Raw genomic sequence first — 27,170 nt, 5'->3', positions numbered from 1 at the left:
AACTAGTTTTCTTTCCTCTGAACAGAAGAATACTTATATTCTTTAAAACTCCGTGGAATAAGGACTATCACCTATATATGCATTTGCTTTGCCAACGATCACGTGTGAGTAACGCATACTTTATGCAAATTAGTTTATGCAAAATGCATAAAAGTAGGAATAAAACGAACGACCGGCGAATTGAAAGACAGCGTTTTATGTAAACAGACGTGTGCATTATCAAGATTATCGAAGCTGAATTAAAAGATTTTAGGTGGGACACAACACAACTTTAAAACTCCACTGAAATCAATTTTTCAAACTAGATTTGAGGATTTAATTATGTTTGAACATTAATTTAATTTTTTTCAAATTAACCGTAATTTGTAATTAACTAAGCAGGTGATTCATTTTCTCCTATGCTTCTGTCTGTTACTCTTTCCCTTATCGCCGTGTCTGAGTTTATGCGTAGAGATAATTAGTTTGCAGCTGGCAATCCGACTACAGTGAACTGATCCAGTGTTGCAGCTGGCTTCAAATATAACAGAGCACAGATATGCCTATGCAAATGTATGCAAAATGATGTCACTCATAAGGAAAAAGAAAGACTATAAAAGACGTTAGAGATGTGGGTGACGTCGCAGCTGTAACGAATAGTCACGAGTGACAGGAGAATGTGGAAATAAATGTTGTTACTTCAAAAAAAAAATGGAGTTATTACTTATTCTATGTTCCTTGTGACATACTCTGCTACAACGTGCTGGGCCTAACAAGGACAGACGTATACAAACTATGGACTTTCTGGAAGCCGACTAGAAGACCCGATTTGGTTGAAATAGGAATATATAATAAGACAAAAATGTCTTGCCACTGAAATAGAAGATTTAGGTAAAGTTCACCTTCCGCATCCCTGTGTTTACAAAGCCATTTGGCGGAAGTGACCTCCGACAAATTTTTAGCTACAGATGACCACGACTGTGTAGAATGTACCCTTTTTTTTGTACTTGATGGAGGAGTGTGGACCCTACGCAAACGTTTGCATTCCACGAATCGCTCCGTTAACAGACATGCGCAGAAAGCTTTCAGTGGTCTATTTAGCCATGAAAAACTTTTTCAGGCCAAAAAAAAAAGCCAAAGAAAATGCCAAATTGATTTTACGTGTTCTTTAAAAAGAACTTCTTCTGGTCAATTTAAATGCAACTTAAAGTATTTAAAACCTAAATTAAAGGCCAAATTTATTCGTATGTGCATTTATTTTTCTCTACAGTACGATTAATTTTCCTCGCCGAGGAGATTAAAAATAATAATAAAAACTAAATGACAAAACTTAGAGTGATCAAAACAGAACAATATTTAAATATATTTAAATAGACCACTGAAAATCTGTGCATGTCTGTTGAGGGAGCAATTCGTGGAATGCAAACGATTGCGTAGGGTCCACACTCCCCATCACATACTATTTTTTTTTATAGATGCAAATATAAAAATTTTTATTCAAACAATTTTTATTTGAACTTAATGGACTTTTTTTTTTTTAAATATATTTATAAACTGTTTTATTCTCGAATTATATGTTTATTATAACTTTTATAATAAAATATATATTATGAACTGTTTTCCAAACATCAGGTGTTGATAATTTTTATAAATGATAAAGTATAAAAACACAACTTTTATAATAAAAGTTGGGTAAACGTTGATATCGAAATTTTAAAATTAAAGTCAGTTTTGTTAAAAAAAAAATAAAAAAATAAAAAAATTAGGTGTTTTTTCTTTTCGAGATATTTTTTCTCCATTTATCACTTTGAAATTTTATTCAACAATAAAATGATAAGCCAATTTACAATAAAAAAAATTACAAAATTTATTTTTTGAAATGAGATTTTTGTAACGAGATTTTTTCTAACGTGACTTCTTCAGTTTTCGAAAGTGATTTCCAAATGATGAATACATTAACAAATGCCGTTAAAAAGTTAAAATAAACAAATACAATTATTTGGGGAATATCATGTAATGGATACGGTTTTTTATGTTTGATTAAATATGAGAAATGGAAAAAAAAAGTTTTCGTTGAATAAATTAAAAAAAAATTATTATAAAAGTTTGTTAAAAAGTTCAAATAAAGTATGTAATGTAATTGAAAAAAAAAACACCTCGTTTTTTTTTTTTTTAAATAAAACTAAGTTTTATTTTAAAATTTCGATATCGTCGTTTACCTAACTTTTATTATAAAAGTTATATTTTTATACTTTATTATTTATAAAAATTACCAACACCTGATGTTTGGAAAATAGTTCATAATATATATTTCATTATAAAAGTTATATTTTTGTTTGATTAAAATAATAAAACAGTTCATAAGCATATTAATGGGGAAAACAGTTCATAAATATAAAAGAAAAAAACACAATCCATTGAATTCAAATAAAGACTGTTTGAATAAAACTTCTATTTTTATATTTTCATCTAAAAAAAAAGTACATTCTATATAGTTGTGGTCATCCGTAGCTAAAAATTTGTCGGACGTCACTTCCGCCAAATGGCTTTGTGAACACGGGGACACGGAAGGTGAACTTAACCAAGACTTATCTCGTTTATGATATCTAAGACAATTAAAAATGCTGCCCATGAACCCAAAACAACACTTTTCTCTTACAAAAGTAGAGAAGAAATTCCCCTCTGTATCAAAGTATCGCAGGTTTGCAACAATAGATGCCAAATTCAAATCCAATACATCTTATGCAACTTTTGACCACCATTACATACACCTTCATTTGTGATAATAAAAAGCTACATTAGATCCTACGAGCATCGCAATCACAATCGTAACATCTTCAGAAGAAGTGGTTTCAATTTTTCTCTTATCACCACTACCAGTGTAGGCCGTGTACGATTATAAATTTTTCACCAATATTTTACTTGCATCGCCATTAACTTGTTATTCCATAACTACACATACCATTATATTTCTATTTTCTCTTCCACAAATACTAAAGTCTCCCCAGCCTGATTTCGGCCATTTTGATTGGCTGAAGTCGATCCATTGGGGGAGGGCAGAGCGGTAGCTCTAGATATATCTAAGGCTTTTGACAGGCTATGGTATGAGGGTCTCCTCAGGAAAATTAGATCATACGGTATCACTGGTAGAATACTTAAACAATATGATATAAATGCGGGGGTGCCCCAGGGTTCTATCCTTGGACCTCTATTGTTCCTGATATTCATAAATGACCTCCCCGACAAAATTGCCTCCGAGATGGGTATATATGCTGATGACGCTACACTCTATGGCAGGCACGACAGGAAGACGAATGAACACATTTCTAAAGAAATGGCAGAAACACTAGAGGAAGACCTCCAATCTGTGGTGGAATGGGGACAAAAGTGGTTGGTCGCGTTCAATGCTGCCAAGACTAAACTAGTTTCCTTCAATAATTACAAGAAACCCTCTCTACCACCTATAGCAATGGCCAACAACTCTTCATCTGAGAGTATGTCTTTCAAACTCCTTGGCCTAACGTTCACAGGAAACATGAGTTGGAACAATTACATTGAAGGCATTGCCAGGGCCGCTGCAAGAAAGGTGGGCTCTCTCTACCGTGCTAGACAACTACTAACACCCGAAAGTATCCAGTACCTCTATAAGACCACTATTCGCCCATGTATGGAGTATTGCTGTCATATTTGGGCTGGTGCATCGGCTACTAGTCTCTTGCTCCTTGACAAGGTTCAAAAGAGAGTCGCAAACCTGATAGGCACTGAACTGGCATCTAAGCTTCAGTCTCTGTCCCATCGACAAAATGTTGCATCCCTCTGCCTTTTCTACAAGTATTTTAGTGATGAATGCTCTGGCGAACTGCAATCACTTGTGCCCCCACGACGTGAGCACCCTCAACAAACCCGACAGGCTGCTAAATCCCACCCCCCCACACTGTAGAGATCCCTAGATGTAAAAGATCTTTTTACTCCAATAGTTTCTTCCCCAGAACCGCTAGACTCTGGAATTCCATTCCAGGTCCCTGCTTCCCCAACAGTACTGACGTGCAGAAGTTCAAGTGTAATGTGAACCGACATCTTGCTGCCCAAATCCCTACATAGTATCCCAGTAGTTGTTGCCCCTGATAGTAGCCCCCTACACCAAAGTGGCAATTTGCCTTATTTGGCGTGAAAATGTAATAAAAAAAAAATTTTTTTTTTTAAATCTATTCTTTTCATAGACGAATGCTAACCTACAATTAAAACATGGCGTCGTCATGCTACCCGTTTCTTCGTGCTGGATACATTGCTGCGTTCTTTATATCTCCCACTTTCCCTCTCCCCGTCTCTCTTTCTCTATCTTCACTTGCTACGATACATTGCTATAACAAAACAAACAAAACATTCAGCTATCTAATTTACTTTAATTTCTTCTTATACCGAAAAAATGTAAACTGTTCAGCTAGAAAGTTTCTTTTTTCTTTTTATGCTGATACAAAATATAAAAAACATTATTACAGTAAAAAACTATTTTACGTTTGTTCGTAGCTTTACGTTTATACATGATTTTTTTCTTTCTCTCTCTCTCTCTCTCCCCCCCCTATACATTGCTATAACAAAAACAAACAAAACATTCAGATATCCTATTGTATTTATTTCATAACCCTAACTCTCGCTCTCTCGCTTGCTATTAATATTATTTTAGCCAACGATATATTCTACATATGTGTTTTTACGTGAATCCCCCCTCTCTCTCTCTCTCTCTCTCTCTCTCTCTCTCTATATATATATATATATATATATATATATATATATATATATATATATATATCTCAAAAAACAAAAGTTGTCTCTTTTTTGTCTCTTTTTTGCAGGGGGTTCTATTTAAACAAACTGAGCAACAGCAACGCGTGGCCGGGTACAGCTAGTTTCATTTAAGTGGCATTAATTTTGTAGGTCTAAATCCACAACATAGGCACAGAACTATTGCCAAAGCAAATGGCCAGAACTCACGCAAAACTGGTGACCCTCAAAATTCAACCCAAAAACAATAGTACCACATTCACTGCTTCAAATCTGGATAAGAATTTGTTCACAATGGTGCCGTGATTTAAAACCAACTGTGTTTAGTGTTGAGGAAGAGAATACAACACTCAATGACTCCCCTGACAATAACGCTAATCTTAACAGCAACAGCATTTTTTTTACAACGGAGTCACACTTATCAAGGCTCGGAAGTCACTCGAGGATAAGGGTTAATGAGTGCATGGTAGTAACTGGAGACAATATTGTAGCAATCGTTAGCAGTAGAAATTTGATAAACTGGATTACTTAAGGGGACGGCTCATAAAGAATTTGTTTACATTGAACTTGAAAGTGCCCATATTGTAGTCAGATAGAAAGCAGGCAAACGAAAGAGATTTCCACATGTGTACAGTTGTAAGGAAGAAACTTTGTTCATGGAATTCACATTTAGGTGTAGGCACAGATAAAGAGTGAGGCAAATTATTGATAGTAGTTTCAGCTTGACAAGTGCTTCTTTGTAAAAGTTTGGCAAAGAGGGACCATAGATTGGATCTTAGACAAGCATTTGGCATGAAAATAACGATAGAGCAGAGACAGGCTTGCATCGTTTCTTCTGTGAGAATAAGGTTACAGGGAAGAGAAATTGGTATCCTTTACTAGTTTACAAAGTCTATTTTGAACTCTGTCAAAGCAGAATAAGGTGCTTCTAGCAGCTCCTGCCCAGATGTGGCAACAGTACTCCATCTAATTCAATAGAATAAGTTTAACTGATCCAACTTACCACAAGTTCTCTGGTAACAATCATTCAAGCAGAAATGGTTACTTGAAATCGCATTAGATATGGACGTATTTCCTTCGATTTGTAACTTGCATTGTTCTTTATAAACATCAATGGAAGCAAGCATCAAGCCTGATGCAATCATATCTGACACCTGTTAAAATAAGAAAAAGAACAAGTATTACATTAATTTTAATTGATGGAACGTATTACCATGGGATTACTTGACTGCAAACTACATGCAGTCTTGAAGTCCAATGTCAACAAATAATTGTCATGCTGTCCTATAAAGTAATGAAATTTTATTCATTCATCACTTTCAATTCTCTCATGGTATTACATGGTGGAAACGATAAAGTTGTCGCTCTAAAGAAAACAACACCACAGCTGTATTTAAAAACTTCTATTAAAAAAATCAATTCAAGTAACTTGATTATGTAGTAGAGCTGACATCTATTCAATGTAGCCACCTTCAGCCTCAATCACTGCCTCGATACGAGTCAAGAACTCGGAATATGCCTTTTTCACAAGTGCCAGTGGGAGTTTGGCGAATACTTGCTGGATGGCGGCGATCAGGCTGGCTTTGGTGTTATGGGAGGTCATGTTGGTGATGTTTTCGATGTATGGCCAAACGCAGTAGTCTATCGGGTGCAGGTCGGGGGAGGCGGGGGGCAGTGAGAGAAGGGTACAAAGTCGTAGTCCTGTTGCCACACACAGGGTCTTCCAGCTGCCACCTAATTGCATCAGGGGATCACCACACTCTTCAACACACCCAGGTACACTTTGGTGTTGACTTTCAAGCCAACTTCGAAAATGTGAGGTAGCATGATATGGCGTTCACTTGAAACCACACCAAAAATCATAACCTTGGCTAGAAACTTTGTTTTCATCACCCTGGGCATCATTATCATTCCACCCTGTATTCATCATCCAACTGATATCGCATTACCTTTTATCTTGGAGTGGGTTTTGGGCTTGGTAAGTGATGATGCCATTAGTATAAAGAGTCTTAAATTACTTTACTGAGATATGATTTGATAGAAATTTTCTAAACAATTACTGGTGATATTCGTATTATTCAAATTCTTGGACTACTGTCTTTATCTTGCGTGTTATTTTTACAATGTTCAATGCCACCTCTGGTCTTTCTCACATCGTTGGTGTTGACGATCTGTTCGAACTGTGTCTCTTAGACTGTGAGCAGTTGCCTCCCTTTGTCTGTTAACTGATGACGTGGACTTTAAATTAGTTAACTCCCTTTAATTGACTTTTGTATAAAAGACACATAATGTGAAGTACCCTCTTGATGTATAGCTTCTCTCGTGTAGAAAATAAACAGACGCATCTATATATTAATTCATTTGTTTCTTTGCCTTCGTCAAGATCTACCTTCCATAAATAAAGTTATTTAAAGAAGAAAAGGTATGTTCTTTTTATTTACTTATTGATTAGCTTTAACTAAGGTTATTAATTAACCTAACAAAGGTTAGTAATTAAACCAACACACATGACTCGTGGCACAGTGGATGGAGTACTTGGTAAAATTCAGGTGTAAAAGTTACATTCTTCTGGAGATTGAAGGTTCAATCCTCAATACTGGTGAACCCTAAAGTACAACTGCGAATTAGGACTTTTACTCAGTTATGGCTGTTAGAACAAGAGCATGCTACCCCGCGGATTAAATAAAAAGTTTCATTCAAAATTTTGTACAGATTCCTCAAGTTTGTCAAAAAAGGTTCTTGAGTTTTGCAGAAAAAATCACAAGTTCAGCGAAGAAGGTCAGAGGTTACATCAAGTGCAACGGTTTGAAAATAACACTCAATATGAGGACAGTAGTCAGAAGAATCCAAATGATATGACTATCTAGAGAATTCAGAATCGTAAACTGGTGAACATTTGAAAAATATTTCTCCTTGATTTGCAGATTTCAAAACGCACATCTATTAAGCAATTGATATTGTTGATATTTTGAAACATGTTTCCAGTTTATGAACATGAAAAACTAAGATAAAATGAAATGATTTAAAAATTAAGTAAGTAGAGATTATGTTAACTAGTATGAATTTCAGCAAATATGTAGAGTTGAATGTAATAATCAAAGAAGAAAGCGCCCGTGCGTGTGTGTGTGTGTGTATCATGCGGTCATACAACTTACCTTTGGATGGGATCTGAGAGAAAGAGAAATTAAAGATGGCAGCCATGGATTTATAAGGTGGTCGCTCAGCACAACAAAGCAAAGGTGAGGCCAGTGATGGACTATTGTGAACTAAACGCGCATGTTGATGCGTTCACAGCAGATGCTGACATTTGTGCCAGCAAGTTACGAGAGTGGAGCCAACAGGGTTCCAATGTGTCCCTGCAGGATTTAAGAAAAGCATACCTGCAGGTCCGAATCAGTGAAACAATGTGCCCATTTTTTATGGTAGTGTTTGCTGGCAGGAGGTACTGCCTTACCAGACTAGGCTTCGGGCTGAACATGGCACCCCAAATATGAAGACCATCATTAACGCTATGTTGTCACAGGAAGAACCAATAAAAGATGGGACATCGGCATACCTTGATATGTGAATGAAGACAGTGTGTCATCATCACGTGTGAGGGCCAAACTGGCTGAGTTTGGTTTGAAGTGCAAGGACCCAGAACGTTTGGAGAATGGCATCCGTGTCTTGGGCCTGAACGTTCAACAGGAGCGAGGGACTTTGAAATGGAGGTGTGGAACTGCAGTTCCTGAAATTCCCGATGTCTTCACGAGGTGAGCAGTATTCTCCCTGTGTGGAAAACTTGTGGGGCACCTACCAGCGTGTGGATGGACTTGTGTGGCAACAGGCATCATAAAAAGGAAGGCAAATGCAGTCACCAAAGGCTGAGATGATGAAACAGCCAACGATCTGTTGGTTTGCATGGTGAAGGAGGCCATCACACGGGTAAAGCAGGATGACTCCGTCAAAGGAGACTGGTGCGTGCAGGGAGACAAACTGAACATGTGGGTGGATACGAGCTCTCTGGCAATTGGTGTGCTGTTGAGGAAGAATGGTGCTGCGATTGAGGACGCCTGCTGGTTGCGACCGGCGAATGATGCTGCTCATATCAACCTGGCAGAGCTCGATGCGGTGATAAAAGGTATCAACCTGGCACTCCAGTGGACAGTCAAGAAATTACGCATACACACAGATTCACTATGCGCATACCACTGGATATCAGACACACTGACAGGCAAGACCAGGGTGCGCACTAAGGCAGCCAGTGAGATGCTGATCAGACGGAGGTTGGAGACCGTAAAAAAGCTGGTAACAGAGTACAACCTGTCTGTGGATGCGATACTGGTCACTTCAAATTGCAACCTTGCTGATAGGCTCACTCGGGTGCCACAGAGATGGTATGGCACCATGAAGAAGAAACCAGTACTATTATGTGCCACCTCTATTGAGGTGGCGGATGAAATCAGGAAGATACACCACCTCAGTGGACACTCCGGAGTGAGGTGGACATGTTATTCTGTGCAGTTGTCCAATCCATCTGTGTCCAAAAGTGCAGTGAAAGCAGTTGTCAAGGAATGCAACACATGCCAGTCAATCGACCCCACTCCGGCCAGATGGTGGAAAGGTCAGCTGGGAGTAGACGCAACTTGGAGCCAACTGGACATGGACATAACCCACTATGGCAGCCAACGCTTCCTCACCCTGATCAATTGTGGACCGATAAGGTTTGCAATCTGGCGCCCGTTAATAAGACAGGACAGGATTCCTCCAGTGTCATCCGTGAATTGAAGTCCATATTTTATGAAAGGATATCAAACAGGCTAGAGTGTTTCACATCAATCAAATTCACAAGGTGAAAAATAAATTCACCGTAAAAGTTGATAGTCGAAAAACGAAATAGTCTGCTCCTTAAAACGTGTTTCAGTTGTAAACGGATGCATTGGTACAGATATTGATCTATAAAATTTAGAAATGCTTTATATGCAATTGCGTATGCCATAAAAGTACGCATTGCAAAACAAAAAAATAAAGCAAAAAAGAACTTGACAAGAGTGACCAAATGTGATGAAATATGAAATGTTAGGAAGTCAAATTATAAATAGAAACATAAATGCAGTCAGACTTGAGATCGTGTTTATCAATTATCAATCTTCAGACAATCTTCTAGTGTGTTTTCATAAAATATGGACTCCAATCCTGTTTATTTTATAAAAAATTTCGCGTTGCAGTTTTGGCTTCAAATGTATTTATACATGTTTTATTCTTTATATATATATATATATATATATATATATATATATAAAATAAAATAAAAATTGCAGTTAAACTTACCAAAATGATCCAAGATGGTAAAACTAAAGTATATTGTAAATATTAAAGAATTAATATTTATAAACTTTTTCAAAACAAAATTTTATTATTTGAACAAAGAATACAATTTCCTTAATCCATGGATTTTTAGTGTAGGCTCATATCCTCAGAGAAAAGTCATTAAATTAGATTTGATATAATTTTGCTATTCATAGAAAATATATTAAAGATTAAATCTTTTTACAGGACATAGAGACAGGAAATAAGGGTTGAAACAAAAAGAAGAATATAAGATTTTGGTATTTGAATGGAGTAAAAATCCTTGAATGGAGTGGGATTATGATATTAGATTCTAAATTAATTGAAGAAATTCACATTGAAGGTAAATTCCAATTCTTTTCGAAATAGCATTCAGAATAATTGGTAATGATCATTTGTGAATAGAGAATTATAAATCTATTCTGCTCCATTAGAAAATATCTGTAGAGATATGTTCTAGCATTATTATATTTTATTTCATTTTTGTATATTTTTACTTTTATTTTCTTTTTCTTTTAAATCCACCCTTTATACATCGAATTTGAACTTTTTAAAAAATTCCAACTCTCTTGAGTTTATCAAGAATATTTTGCTAATTGGAATTTTCATTTGATGTGTGTGTGAGTGTGGGGGCTTTCATGGAATGCAAATAACCTACTACCATTACGCCACGTTTATACATTTTGATGAAATAAATTGGAAACAGAGATAAAAAGAATTATTACCTGTATGCTTTTTATGCAAGCCATCTTGGCATGATCATAAATCTTGTCCATGTTTGAGATATTAGAACATACATTCCGATGATAGTTCAGTGGAACACTGCATTGGGCCAAGGCAAAATCTTTTGAAATGTTTGAAACTGTTGGCCAGCTCAATTCCTGCAATTAATAAAAAAAAAAATTGCTCGCAATTAATATCACTATTCCCCTCCCACTTCTATAAAAGGCCGTACAAAACGAATTTCTTATATTCGTTATTTTCATAATGAATTTTAGTATTCAATAGTGGTTAAGGTTCAAGTTAAGGTTAGGCCTGGACAATCACACACAGTGTTACATTGTCGGTGACCCGGAACTGACTATAAACTAATGTTTTCAAGACTATATGCATTTCAACTAGCTGCTTCGTCAATTGTTCCCCACCCATAAAGCTTTGATTTATATGTCAGGAACTGGAGGTTTTCTCTGGTCTCTGTTTTTACAAAATAATACGAATGCATTCAAGGGACCGAGAATCATAATACCGTACACCTTTAATTATTGAGGGTTTCACAAGACGAAATATTCCTTTGGGTGTGCCCCTTCAGCCATGTTTTGTCCGAAGTTGTAACTTGTACCAACATTTTAAACCTCATAAATTTGTTTCAAGGTTGTTATAAGAGTTACACTCCCCCAAATGGCATTCAAACTGATAGATGACATTGATTCTTTCTAATGATTTTCTAATTATATTGTTGCAAATAAAAGCAATGCTTCAGAACTTAAAAAATACCACCAAAAATAATATCATGCAGCACTTTTATTAATATATTCCCCTACAATCAAATGCAACTAAACTTTAATAAGGTCATAATATATCATACACAGATGCGTATCCCCAAATGATAACAACAATAAAATTAGATTCATTATTCACTATAAAAAATTTAAGGCACAAAACATTATAGTAAAAAATGCTTCCCCAGATAATCGTGTTGGTTACACAACTACTACCCTATTCCATCGCCTTACCATGCATAATATAGATTTCAGTGCAATTTTTCAACATCTACAAAAACATAACTTTTCCCTTCCGATGTTAGATAAATCTTATTAAAAATAATGATATCATGAAAAAAATTTAAAAACGTTCAACAAACTTGGAGTATTACACTAAACTGATCACATACAATGATAGAAGAGGTATCAAGGAATAAAAATGGGTATGATAAAGTCACCCCGCCCCCACCAACAGGGACGAGACTCCAGTGAGAAACCTTATGCATGTTCACACCATTTCATGAAGAGCTACCAAATTTGGCAGGATAACACACCATGAGGAGGGGAAGATTTTGACAGGTTACACCACTCACCTCCACCAACGAGGATGGAGCCCGGGTGTGTATGTGGGAGGGTCACTTATAACTGGAAACCCTGTGCACGCTCACACTATTTGATTTACACCTGTAGTTACCAAATATGGCAAGATAACGCACTATGGTGTAGGGGGAAATTTTTATGAGTTACACAGCTCATCCCTACCAATGGGGTGGAGGTCGCAGGGGAGTCACTTATAAATATGAACTCTATGCACGCTCATGCTGTTTGATGTAGAGCTATCGAACTTTCCATGATGACCGTACTATCAGAAGGGAGGAGGGTTTTACAAGTTACATTGCTCACTCACACTTAGAGGTGGAGCCCGATGGGGGTCACTTATAATGAGGAACCCTAATTAGTATTCATATGTTTGTGTCAATAAAGATTCTCACTACTGCCCCCTCATATTCGTTTGAGAGGCTTGCTTTGGCTTTGATACCCCAAAACTTAAAGCTATTTCTTTACACCTACATACCCTTTTCATAACCCTTCATGGATCAGAGTCCATTTTTGAAGGGTTTTTTAAAACCCAGTCAATGATAGGTACTTCTGCTGGTCTTTGTAAATAAACAACCAAATGAGCACTGTAAAAAACGACGGTCAAATGTTTATATGAATAGACAGTTTGCAGGCAATAACTCATGGGTGAGAGGGTAGAACTGTCGACTATCAACTTGATGGTTGTAGGTTCGAACTCTGGTTTGAGATGAGTTCTAATTTAGCTGCACTGATGTGCTGTAATACAGCGAAACAGTGTCTGTGAATGACTAATATATATATATATATATATATATATATATATATATATATATATATATATATATTTAAAAGAGTGTAGCCATCAACAATTGTTGATGGCTACACTCTTTTAAATATACATTTTTTCTCTCGTTGGAACTACACAACCATCACTTTAAATATATATATATATATATATATATATATATATATATATATATATATATATATATTGGTTTCCTCTTAGTATTAAAGCAATGCACTAGTAAAAATAATTGAGTAGGTTCAGTTATCAGTATCATAAAGAAATGGCCCCCCCCATTTAAATATGCTATGTAGTTGCCTTCATTATAAGTTGCAGATGTGATAACTCAGTCGGTAAAGCAACAGGTGCCAACCACTGGGATTTAAGTTTCTGATCTTTCTGTGTGTCTAGCAACACTAGTGATTTCTAGAGATGACAGAACACGTCTGTAAAAAAAGAAAAAAAAAACTACATTTTACTGAAATATGAAACGCATTTCTCTGTAAGAGACAGAGTTTTCATCATATTTACCTTTGGTACGTAGTTATCGTCAAACACAAACTTTTTTCTCTTATTACTTTGTCCGCATTGAGGTTTCTCAACATTATACAGTACTTGAATTTCCCCTGAAATAGAAAAGAGTTTTTAAAAGCCATTTATTTGTATTGTGCACCACCACCACCACCACCTCATATACATATGTGTGTATGTGTGTGTTTGCAGTCTATATATAATTTAGTTAAACAATACATTAAACCAAAACGTAATGTATGATCTTATAATTTTATACATATACTAGCAGGCCGCCTGGCGTTGCTCGGTCATAAAATACGCCTTAATGGTATATATTAATTCATGCAAATATCATTTAATATTATAGAAGCAATTCTCTATCGATTATTATACCTAATATATAGTAGTGATTTCAAAGGTGAAAAATATGATTTGTGTGCCATCAGCTCGAATCGAAACCAAAGCATATAGCTCTCCAGCCTTATCGATTCTTTTAATTCTAATGTCAGAGTGGAAAAAAAAAACCCACTCAACTTTATTGGTATGTAGATTTATATTTATAAAAGTTTTTCCTATTTATTTCGTACAAAAATACACAAGAACGAGAAAGTATGTGACACTGATTGTAAAATATATTTTCAAAATGGAAAAAGCAAATCCACACAAGACAAAAAAAAAAAAAAATTGAGATCGATTTTTAAACGAATACAACTCTTGTAAGCATTTCAAAATAATAGTGACATTTCAATAATATTGTTTGTATTTGGCTTATATTTAAGGAATAGGTATCTCTATCTCTACTATTATATAAAAGTCACTGTTTACCCTACATCACATGAAGTAATGTTGTTTATGAATTCAATTGCGAGTATGCTGCTGGGTATGTGGGTCGAACTTCCTTAAATTTGCAAATACGCATCAACAATGCCCCATCTAATTTCTGCCAGTATATACTGACAGAAATTAAACTGGGCAAGCCATGTTGTTTTCCACTCTCTTCTACCTTGGAGTCTGCCATTGACCAACATTTAATTGAAAATCCAGCTTGTGACAATGCATATAAAATTAGCTGTTTCAGATAATTGCACTGGGCTGACTCAAAATCATTTAAAGATTTTGGAGTCAGTCACGATTTTTTCACGCAAGCCTTCTCTTTGTCAACAGAAAGAATTTGTTAAATCATTAGACTTGCTCGAAGATATATTTTAATCGTTCCTATAACCCCTCAATCTCAATTGTACATATATTTTATATTATTGTATGTATCATTTTACACGAATTTCAATTTGCTTTCTTTTTCTTACTCGTATATCCTCGAGTATTTGCTTTTGCATGGCAATTTAATTCGTTTGTTTTTGCATCTCTTGATAAACCAACGATTAACTCCTGATGAGTTTGTTGGTGAAAGGGACCCCTAAGGTTTTCTCGTATATTATTTTCAAAGTGTTGTATAGTTTTTGTATCGTTAAAATGTTATTTAGATTCTATAATATATACATACACAATCTGCATGAATTAAAATATCATGTTTAAGCGTATTGTACGACCGGGAAACGCCGGACGTCCATCTTGTAAACAAATAAAGTGAAAACAAAATGAAACACCAACCATATTTGTTGTATTTGTTGTCTTTCTGTTGGCAAGTTTTTCTATCTTGGTTGAAAGAGCAGACAGGAGGTCCACCCACTATGCAGTCACAGTACATTCGTTTCTGAGCAAGTAGAAGAGGTTTGCCACAGTAGCCGTTGTAGAGAGAATCATTTTGGTTGACTCTATAAAATGAAAAAAAAAGAGGGTTTCTTGTAATTATTGAATGAAACTAATTATTATTATTTAGGATTTGCCATTTCAGTTATTACATGAAATCATTAGAAATGCCACACAAATATGAAAAGGTATTGAATTAAATGAACGATTAAATCTAACCCCGTAAAATAAAATAAAATTCATAGGTTAGTAAATGCAGAAGTTAAGGCAGAAGGGTTAGTTGATAGGTAAAATGCTATTTTAAACTTAGGCGTTACAGGCCAACTTAGGCGTTACAGGCCAATGAAAATGTTATTTAATATTCTAGCAAATGAAAATACTATTTCAAACTCTGGCATTGCAGACCAATGGAAATGCTGTTTTGAAGTTTGGCGTTACAGGCGAACAAAAATCCGATCCCACATTTTGCTAATTCCTACCCTCTGATGAGAAGGAAAGTATTTCTTCGAAACTCCATGGATTAGTAAGTGTTTCCTTTTCAGATTAAATATGTTTTTAACTCTTTTTCAAAATGTTTTTTAACATGTTTTATTAACTATTTGCTCTTATTATAAGCTCTATCTCCTATTTGGTTTTATCGAGCTTTTACATCTGGTTGAGATTACTTTATAAATATTAATTCTTTAATATTTATAATAGACTTTAGTTTTACCATCTTGGATCATTTTGGTAAATTTGATTGTAATTTTTTATTTTATATATATATACTAGTAGTTCAGTCCAGCTTTGATCGGGCGTTATGTACTGTTCATAACTTACCCTATGTGTGAATACCCTTTTTGTGAGATTTCAAATGTTTGGACCAAAATTTGTTTGAGTAATTTCATAGAGACCGCAAAAGCCAGTTTTTTTTTAACTTTGACTCCACTTTCGACCCCCTTAACATTTATTATTTTGGTCTCAAATCAAAATACAAAGTTTTACCAATGTCCAAGTTACCTACATCTAAAATTTCAAGTCTTTAGACTCAATATTGGCGGAGGAATTTGGTAGAATTTGCAAAGGTCAACTCTTTCAACTTTGACTTTTCAGCAGCCAAATTTTTTCCCCAAAACTGATTAAAATGTTTGCCGCATGTCTGAATACCCGTTATTTATTAATTTTAAATGTTTAGACCCAAAATTGACTGAGTAGTTTGCTAAACACCGCAAACTTTTGAACTTTGATTCTTGACAGTTAAAATTTTCGACCCAAACCGCTTAAAAAGCTTGTCCTATCTCTGAATACCCTTTATATAAAATTTCAAATGTTTAGACCAGAAATTTGCTGAGTAATTTGGTAGAGACTGCAGAGGTCACATTTTTTTTTTACGTTGACCCCAATTGTAACCCGTTAACATTTATTTTTTGGGGCTCAAATCAAATTAAACAGTTTAATCCATGCCCAAGTAACCTACATTTAAATTTTCAAGTGTTTTAACCCAAAATTGGCAGAGGAGTTTCGTAGAGTTTCAAAGGTCAAATCGTTGAACATTGGCCCCTTGACAGCCGATTAAAACGATTTTCCCAAATCTCAATACCCCTTAAGTCAAATCTCGCGTCTCTAGACCGAAAATTGACAGAGTTATTTGGTAGGAAATTGTACACAGATACACAGACACACACACATTTTCACTTATATATATATATATTACGCACAAATCTTTAAACTAAAAGGTCCTGCCACACAGAAATAGAGAGTATGAGCCATCTTATGTCCAGTTGTTTCTGCTGGAGGATGACTACTATCCAATGCGACACAATAGAATGTGTAAAAATCTCAATTACACCATCTGTAAAAGGTTAGATATCAAACGCAACAGCAAGTCCTAGAAACATGTTTACCAGCAAAAACAGTTGGAAATAAGTCATACACCATCCACTATGACTATGCAATTCCTACAATTACATATGTACAAAACGGAGCTATTAAACCTCACATAGTGATATTGGACAAGAAGAAAGAAGCAACCATAGTAGAAGTTAGTGTCCCCGATTATGCTGGATTAAACAGAGCTGAAAAGGAAAAAATAACGAAATACCAAGGTCTTATGTTCGACATGAAAAGAAATTGGAATCATAGGCAGATTTCCATCATTCTAGTAATTATAGAAGCAACCGGATTCATGAAAAATAATTTCAAAACCTACCAGGCAAATAAACTCTGTGAACTAAGTGCAAGAGAAAAACAAACAATTGCATTTAAAGGGACGATTAGAATATTGAAAAGGTTTCTTAGTTGAAATGTGTGAAATAGAGATTAAATGCCTGGTGTCCAGTAGGATGCCTCAACCTCAACTAGAAATATATTATAAGAAAATTAAAAAAGAGAGAAATATAGATATAATCTCAGCCACATCAAAGGGCTGAGCACTTAATGTGGTATCAGCTAAACAAAATGAGGCATTTATATAATATAAATGTATTTTTTCTTACCGCCAAGCTTGTATGAAAGTCCTCAAACCTTGAGACGCAGATTTTGTATCATATTCATCATTATCTTTGCTCTTGTCATAATTGCCGCACAAACCTGAAAAACATTCAAATAAAATAATTGATTAGATTTAACATAAATAATCCCCCCCTGCAAAGCAGTCACAACAAATACTCGTCTAACTACAACCACTGTCAATACCCTATCTGTGTCTAAATCTAAATGTAAATTCCATAAACAAAATTTCTTTCCTAAAACTACCCATTTGTGGAACTCCATACTGCAGATCTGCTTTCCAGCTGACTACAACATGGTAGTTTTTCAAGTCCAATTTAAACAAGTGCTTGTTGATTATTTATGAGGATAAATAATAAAATTTTGCACAATTTCCACCACTACTGATCATTATGCTGTTGTCTTACTGACCACCTTACAGTCGTTAACCGTTATCTTCGAGTGGCCTTCAAGCTTTGATAAATGTTGACTTCCATGTAAAAAAAATGTAAATGAGAGATTTTAGGTAGAAAAGTTGTAGTCGCAGAGTCAGTTGACAGTCGAAAAATAAATTTCACACTCTGGCATTACAGGCCAACAAAAATGCTATTTTAAACAAAGCATGATGATAGATCATTGGAAATGATTTCAAACTTAAAATTTTTAATTGTATTTTCACCCCAAACAAGACACGATTTAGGACATAATTTGCAGATATACTATGTAGAGAGTTGAGCAGTAAGATGTCTGTTTACATTACACTGGAACTTCTGCATGCCAATACCGTCATGGAAGCAGGAACCCGGAAGGGAATTCCAAAGTCTAGCAGTTCCAGGGAAGAAACTGTTAACATAGAAGGCTTTCCAGCATCCGATGACCTCAACAATGAATGGGTGGTATTTTGCGAGTTGGGTGCAAAGATTCCAGAGCTCAACAGAAAGATTCCAGAGTTCAACAGAAAGATTCTTGAGTTCAACAGAAAGATTCTTGAGTTCAACAGAAAGATTCCAGAGTTCAACAGAAAGATTCCAGAGTTCAACAGAAAGATTCTTGAGTTCAACAGAAAGATTCTTGAGTTCAACAGAAAGATTCCAGAGTTCAACAGAAAGATTCCAGAGTTCAACAGAAAGATTCTTGAATTCAGAAGATACACCTGAAGAAAGCAGAAAGTTACATAAACCTAAAACCTTTGGAAAATAACACTCAAGGAGGAGAATTTGAAATTCTTGTTTAGTTTTTTTTTTAATAAATTTTTTACTTTTGGTCAGCCAGTTTGATAGATTGAAGAAAGGGACGCAACTCTAGTTGAAATAGCTATTGTCACCTATAAACGAATGGCTCCTCTTTGATTTTGGCACAAAATTATTATAGTTCGGTAAATTTTCGACTGGGCTGTAAACTTCTGAATATAGCACTCAACTAGGTAGGCACTATGCATAAATGGATAAAAATGTGTAGCTGTCTTTTCTCTCAGCATCACGTGGCCAAATAATCAGCTATTGTATACCCTCGGAGGACTACAGACATAAAAAGCTTTAAAAAAAAAGAGACTAACAAAACTTTTTAAAAAGTGACTAACAAACCTGTAGTATTTTTAATATCACTAGGAGATGCACGAATTTGGACATTCAAGTGTTGTTTCCACATACCAACGTTTATAATTATGGTCGTTCCAGTAGGGAAGATCACCTAAAAATAAAATGACTATGCATTATTAAAAAAGAAAATACGTTCAAGTTTTTAAGACTGAAAATCACTCAAGGTGTAACAGAGCTGCTGACGCTGGCAGCAGCAGCATCGTATAACATATGAAAATGACCGTCAGATGCACGATGTGACGTCACAGCAGAGCCATAAAAAGACACACACGGCAAGGATAAAGAGGAGGGGCATAGGGTGTTCAGAGGAGTGTTGTTCGATATGTGTTCGAAGAAGGAAAGATGAACTGTTTAAATATTTATAAAAAATGTGTTGTTGGAAATACAAGATATAAAGGCTTTTGTTAAAAAAAAAAAGAAAGTAAGTCTAGTTTTTTCTTTCTTCTGTTTCCTTGTGACGAAGTCTAAACGTGTTGGATCCATTAAAACGGTAGCGACACTGTTAAAAATAAGGTTTACAACGTTACCAAGGATAAGAATTAATGAGATGAATAGAATATTAGTTCAATGATGACGAAGATTATAATAGGAATTTTTTTACCAAGAAGACTATTGATCTAGCGTAAAAACACTACAGGATAACAGATTGAATTATGCACACCAGAAAATATTCTGTATTTTTTTCAAAACCAGAACTCACCCATACATGGAGTATTATTGCCAGATCTGTGTTGGTGCAACAACTACTAATCGCTCATTCTTAGACAAGATCCAAAAAATTCTGTCTTTTTATTGTAAAATATTCTTAAAATAGATTAAACATAAATCAATTTTTGAAATGTATTTATTTAAAATTGTGCTGTTTGAGTCAACAGGACGACGTGATTTGATTTTAGAAGATATATAAGATGTTGTATTCGGGTTTGGCGTGATTTTATAAACTGCCAAAAATTTCTGAATACTTCTTTCATTTATGTCCATACCTTGTTCCAGAACTCGTTTGAATTTGTCTACAAATTTTTCTGCCATTCTGTTAGATCTTGGAAATAAACTAGTGTTGTCACATGCTCAATTTATAATGACTTGTAATATCCCTTAAATTCCTGTCCCCTGAGCTGAGTTCCATTGTCACTAACTACAGTTTTGGGGAGTCCAAAATGACTAAAAGTTTTGTTAAGTGCATTGATCATATCTGTTGCAATTGGATGTCTGCACTTTACAATTTCTGGCCACTTTGTGAAACTGTCCACTATGACCATCTGATATGATTCATTTATGGGGCCTGAATAGTCGATATGCAATCGAGTCCATGAGACATCTGTCTTTGGCCATGGCTGAATTTTTACCGACGGATCCCTTGTTGCCAGTTTGGCTCCTCTGCATTGTTTCATCACCATTTCTATATCCTCCTCCATCCAAGCCAATACATGGAACCTCTCATTAACGATTTCATTCGTGAAATCCTCGAATAGCCCATGTAGAATTATTTGAATACTCTTTTCTGTAATGTAGCCGGAATTACTACTCTATCTGTGTATAGCAATACGCGGTCACATATAAAAAACGATGGTACACTATTTCCCTTTTTATTTTTCGCAGTCCACTATACTTGCTTTTTTCATTTATTAATGAAATCATCATTCTCCGTTTTTTTTTAATGTCTAGTGTAATCAGAATTCTCTAATCGTATTGCATAACAAACCTGAGAATTCACTTTCGTCTCTTAGCGCCGCTATTACTGTTTCGTCGAGTGGTTCCGAATGTTTACATATCAATCTTGATAACCCACCGGCGTGACCTATCTTTTTTGACGGTACAAACTATTTGAAAATTATAATTCTATAGAATTACTCCCGAACGTTGTAGTCGATTTTCTGTGTGCGTTGATATACCCTTTTTAACAACAAAAAAAAATCTTATTAGTGGTTTGTGGTCTGTTTTCAGAATAAACTCTCTTCCGTATACAAATCTGTGAAACTTTTTACAACATAAATTATTGCTAAACTCTATTTTTCAATTTGACTATAATTTCGTTCCGCGGGCAGCAACGTTCTCGAGGCATGTGCTATTGACTTTATATATCCATCCTTAAATTTGTGAAGCAATAGAGTCATCAGTGCTAGCATTCGCCGCTACAATGCTTTTTGTTCTTCGGGTCACAATGTGTCAATGATAAGTCTGCTATAAAACAGCTGTTTATTTTTTTAAACGTCTGTTCATATTCTTCTGACCATATCAACTTTGTGTCGTTTTCTAACAAATTATCTAACGTAGTATGAACATGAGATATCTTAGCATTGTACTTGTATATTAGATGCTGAATTGATATTTTGTACAAATTAGCGATTCACAAGTAGACATAATAAATAATAGTATCGCAATAAACTCACCTTATATTGTATTCCACCACCAATACGTCTGATTTCAGTACCATCAGCAAAATCTTTTCCATTTTTCATAAATGATCTCATTAGAAACGGAACCCATGTGTTCCCCTTTTGATGGCATTGATCAAAAATGACCACATCTTCTCCAGACCTGGCTGCAACGGCGCAATTACAAGAAGCCTTTCCTAGGCATTTTTGTGTGAATGTGCGAACCTATTAAAAAGAGGAATTGGTGGATTTATAAATATGTACAGTGAACCTGTTCAACGTGCGACGTTTAAAAATTGCCTGGACAACATTTCCGGTAGATTAAAACCAAGCGAGCCACGACTTATCAATACCTGAAAGTCACTCAAGAATAAGTGTTAATGAGTGCATGGTGATCAGAGATAGGTTGGTATAAAAGTCAATTTTTACAAACCGTCAATACATATAAAACAGATATTAAATTGCATATGATGGTGATGATGATGCTTTTTAATTTCGTTAATTCTTGTGTATTAACATTCAGGATTAAATATCTACAAGAGATCATTCACTTTCAAGATTCGACCATTTTGCTGAACATTGGATCATTAATTGTACCTAAGCGGCATTGGCAGGAGGTAAAAAAAATTGAAAAATTGAAAAATAGTTATTCAGTTTGTACACTCATCTTCGTTTATTTTTAATTTTTAATCAGTTCATATGCGTGTCACGTTAGTACAGTGGTTACGTCACCAGCTGTGAATGTTATAGTTTCGGTTTCGATTTTAGCTGATGGCACCCAAATAGGTATTTTTACTTTTGAAATCCTGACTATAATAATGTACACGAAATCTGGACAAATTAAAATATCATATTTAAGCGTATTTTACACCCGGGCAAAACCAAGCACCCCTCTCCGCCAGTCTAATATATAAAAGGCTATATGTCTGTGTGTCTGTCTCCATATTTTCAAACTCTATCTCCTCCGAAACTAAAAGTCGCAGAGCGACGCTAGGGGCCCCAAATGATTGGATTTTTTACAGACCGTTCTTTTATGTTTTTTTTTTGTTTGTTTTTTTAAGGGGGTCAAAAATGGGTAAAAACTGAAAAAATCGTTATACATTTTGTACATTAATCTTTGTTTGTTTTTAATTTTTAATCAGTTCACATGCGTGTCATGTTGGAACAGTGGTAACGTCACCAACTTTGAATGCTTTAGTTTTGCTTTCGGTTTCGATTCTAACTGATGGCACCAAAATACTTTTTTTTACTTTTGGAATCACGACTCTATAATAGTATATAACAAATTTGGACAAATTAAAATATTTTATTAAAACGTATTTTATGCCCGGGTACCCCCCCCCCCGCTTGTAATATAAATGTATTATACGTCATATTATATATAATATAAATATGCCAATTAATTATACATCATATAATAATATAAATTGTTTTCGTTATATAATGTAATAATATAATTATATAAAATTATAATATAAATAAATTAATATAAATTTATTATACATCATATAATAATATTAGTATGATATTATAAATTGATTATGTGCCATATATCATAAATATATTAATATAAATTTATTATATGTGATATAATATAATACTATAGATATGATATAAATTGATTATACGTTATATAATATAATAATATAAATTTATTTTACCTCATATGGCAGTGTTTTATGTTGATAAAGTATAAATTCTCCAGCATAAAAGTTGTTAAAATATCTGAAATGGTACAAAAATATAACATAAAATTAACAGATTTTTATAAATATAAAATATCTGAATATATTTCAAGATGCAAACAAATCAACAAAAAAGTTTCTATGCTTTTTGTATTGTGAACACTTTTCTTCATCACAAGAGCCGCCATATTGAACGTGTGTTTTCTTGTGTGCAAATGTGAGAAAAAAACGAGAAAAAAGATGATGAAAAAAACGTTGATCATAAAGAGTGTGTCGAGTTTACATATATGAATATACATTTATTTTCCATAGAAAGTTGGGGTTTACTGGTGATGTACGACCGATTTAGGCACGACGAATGTACAACTAGGCATGACAACTGATCCTGCTGCTTCTCTAGATATGTCATCGCGAGCAACCTGTGACGACAGATAACCGTTAATTCTCAAAACTTTAAAAGATATTTGCCAAAATAAACTCTCGATTGTTTAAAAGCCTAAAATAAATGAATAAGAAGCAATCGATTTTAATTTATGCATTTTTAAAGGAAAACACCATCACTATAACAGTCTGTTACGTAGTATCTGTATATTCTTTACTAGTTAAACATACTTGTATATATAATCACGTGTATTTGGATGTGTTGCATCGTCGTGTGTTTGAATGTAACTGAATGTCTGTGGCTCTTCACTAACTGGATCATATGTTGTCTTATCGTATATGTATATACGTAATAGTCTATTTTACGGCCAGTGATTAGTCTCGTCTAGATGTGTTGATGTGAGTCACATAATTACATAAACACATATACATTTGATGGCATACCTGTTTTCTGCTGTCGGCCACCTATGTCTTTTGGGGCCTACCTGGAAATCTGTTTTAACAAGACATTTTGACGATTCAAGACGAATAATTGGTTTTATATATATTTTATTTCACTCCCAGGCATTATGTCCATCAGAGGAGTGATCAACGAGATTAGCTTGTGGTGGTTCTTCTGACACGCCTCCCGTCTCGCAAAGAGACCCCTTTCAGATCATCTTCCTTCGACGTCTTCAATCCAACTCACCGATGCTTCAGCAAGCTGGAACACGTGACAAACCACACGTCAACCTCCATTCAGCTATTCAAATACCTTCCAGTGCAAACTTGACCGGTCATCGAGTTTGACATGTTTTGATAATTTGTCAAAACATGGCGATTCCAATCTCTGTTGTTTTCTCTTTCTCTCTCTCTCTCTCTCTCTCTATATATATATATATATATATATATATATATATATATATATAGAGAGAGAGAGAGAGAGAGAGAGAGAGATAGATAACAGATAATTTATTCTTCTACTCGGTCAACTATATAATAAATCAATTTACTGATTTAATCCAGTTTATGCTTTATGTGTCCATTACAGTATAGTTAATAGTCGAGAAATTGCAAAAACTAATACAAAAAGCAGTAGAATTTAATCATCTATCGAGCTATTCACATTTAACATGCTAAAACTATTTGTAATCAAATTAAAGAATGTATATTTCACAATTTGTTGACGATGTTCGCGTGACTTGTCTAAAAAAGAAATGTTCAAACACTTTGTGTGTATCTAAACTAATGACAATCCAAAATATAGGAATGTGAAACTTTCGTTGATCATCTTTCAATCCTGGGAAACATCTGGTCACTGTTCGTAGTTAATAGTCGAGAAATCATAAAATCAATAAAACTTAATACAAACGTAATAGAATTTAATTATCTGTCGACCTATACACATTTAATATACTGAAACTGTAATTTAAAAAAATTAGTTCCTGATTCATGTGGCTTATCTTCAGACTAAAACAAAATGGCCAAAAGCTTTGTGTGTATCTCAAATTATTTTGAAATAAAAATCTTTATAACAATTTCAGAAACTTAAAAATATATAGATCGGTAAAAAATAAAATTTTACTGTGTTTTAGTGAAAGTTATAATTTGAAAAATATTTCTCAGCTGTTAACTATAAGATATCGAGGCTAAACAAAAAATGTCAAAAGCCATGTTTGATTTCTACTGGGTCTGAAGACAGATATCGACAAAAACCGATATTGAAATGTAAAAAAAAAAAAAAAACAACTATAAAATAGTTTCCAAACTTTAAAACTATACAGATCCGTAGAAAATGAAATTTTATTGCGTTTGGTAAAAGTTATTTGTTGCATTTTGTTTTTTTAATACATCGGTTGCAAGAATACGAAAAATGTTCTTTCAATCTGTAATATGAACTCATCTAATAATTCAACTAAGAAAAAGCCACAACTTTAGACACCAACCTGTTATCAAATGTCACCATCTGAATACCATTCTGTGAGAAACACGTGACTAATTCGTCTTTATCGATAACTTTGACCTGGAAAAATAAAACGATTACTTTTTCAAGTTTTACACTATGAACGAAGAAGCAACTATGGCTAGAAAATAAAACAAATAGAAGATTCAACGGGTTTGTTTTACAATTCACAGAAATTCGAAAAAGTTGTCAAAAACTTAAATATCCGATTGTATAACAAATAAATGTTATCAAAGGCAAGATACGTTACTTTTCTATCTATCTGGAAAAGTTTTAAGTAGTTTTACTGACTTTAAATCGTGTATTCGGTTCGAAAAACATATAATGTCTAGTGTTACGTGAGAACGTGAAAAAATGGCCGCGAATTACCTCCTAAATATTCAAAGTTTTGATAATGACTTAAAATTAAAACAAAATGCTGTTAGAAACTCACCTAATATATGTTACCGTGACATATATTGGGTAGGTTTCTAACAGCGATTTGTATAATGTTTTATTTTTAAGTCATTATCAAAACTTTGAATGTTTAGGAGGCAAGCCACAGCCATTTTTCTCGTTCGTACGTAACGATACACCCTATGTTTTTCGAACCGCATACACGTGTTAGAATGAATAAAACAACTTAAAACTTTTCTAGAAGAGTAAGTTACCTTCCTTTTTCTAATATTTATTTGCTATATATTTGAATTTTTGACCACTTTTTCGAATCTCTGTGAATTGTAAAACAAACCCCAAGAAATAATTGAAGAATATGATTTCTTAGTAATCTAAATACAATGAAAATATTTCTTCAATTCTGTCAAAAGTAATTTAAATAATAATAATTCAAATAATTACTGAATTACAGCAGAACAAAAATGTTATCACACGTTATTAAAGTCGAAAAAAACTGTCTCTTCGGCCAATAAAGCTCTAACGCGACTTCCACTGGATAAGTGCAGAGAGGACTGAAACCTCGGGGAGGCTTGTTTCCATCTGAATTCTAGTAAAGACAAACGGACATTGCCAGCGAAAAGTCAATAGTAAACGGCTGTTGTGATAGCACAAAGTCATTTGCAAATGTTATTGAAAGAGGTGGAGAGTACTGGAAATCTGAGGAGACTTGTCGTCACCCAGACTCCAGGAAATATCATTGGTTGTTGTCAGTGAGTAATCTCTGATGATGATGATCTCTGTGAGAACACCTAGTGAGTAAATAATAATAATAATAATAATAAAATAATAATAATGAAATAATAATAATAATAATCATTATTATTAATATTGTTGTTGTTGTTGTTATTTACTACTCATACAAGCCATCATCAAAGATTTCTCTTCGAGGATAACTTATAATGTTCCCTTGAGTCTGAGTGACAAGTCTACCAAGATTTTCAGTACTCACCACCTCTTTCGCTTACTTTTGTAAATTAGTTTGTGTTATCACAGCAATAAGCCTTCTCAAGGTTCCAGTTCTCTTTGCACTCATCCAGTGGAGGCCTAGTTAATGCTTTCTCTCCTCGGTCCTTCCATCCTCCTTGACTCTTCTCGATTATTTGGTGTGGTGTGGCATAAGCCAACACTAAAATTTGGG

General features: G+C 34.4%; 1 protein-coding gene across 1 annotated transcript in view; it reads right to left on the bottom strand.

The window, feature by feature from the left end:
* LOC145284083 (uncharacterized) overlaps positions 1-27,170 on the bottom strand; it is a 361,761-nt gene that overhangs the window by 82,633 nt on the left and 251,958 nt on the right. The window contains exons 43-51 of the mRNA XM_080133150.1: positions 25,581-25,657; positions 23,251-23,314; positions 21,605-21,814; positions 19,200-19,305; positions 17,625-17,718; positions 15,052-15,215; positions 13,462-13,556; positions 10,812-10,967; positions 5,762-5,912 (exon numbers count right to left, since the gene is read on the bottom strand). Of these exons, the coding sequence (XP_079989276.1) occupies positions 5,762-5,912; positions 10,812-10,967; positions 13,462-13,556; positions 15,052-15,215; positions 17,625-17,718; positions 19,200-19,305; positions 21,605-21,814; positions 23,251-23,314; positions 25,581-25,657 (1,117 nt within the window). The remainder of the gene's footprint in view (positions 1-5,761; positions 5,913-10,811; positions 10,968-13,461; positions 13,557-15,051; positions 15,216-17,624; positions 17,719-19,199; positions 19,306-21,604; positions 21,815-23,250; positions 23,315-25,580; positions 25,658-27,170) is intronic.

The sequence above is a fragment of the Euprymna scolopes genome, chromosome 8 (assembly GCF_053919585.1).
Source record: "Euprymna scolopes isolate OS-2025 chromosome 8, ASM5391958v1, whole genome shotgun sequence".
In the NCBI taxonomy this organism is placed as follows: Eukaryota; Metazoa; Mollusca; class Cephalopoda; order Sepiida; family Sepiolidae; genus Euprymna; species Euprymna scolopes.
Note: the sequence above shows the minus strand (reverse complement) of the source record. Positions and strands in the feature narration are given on the sequence as shown.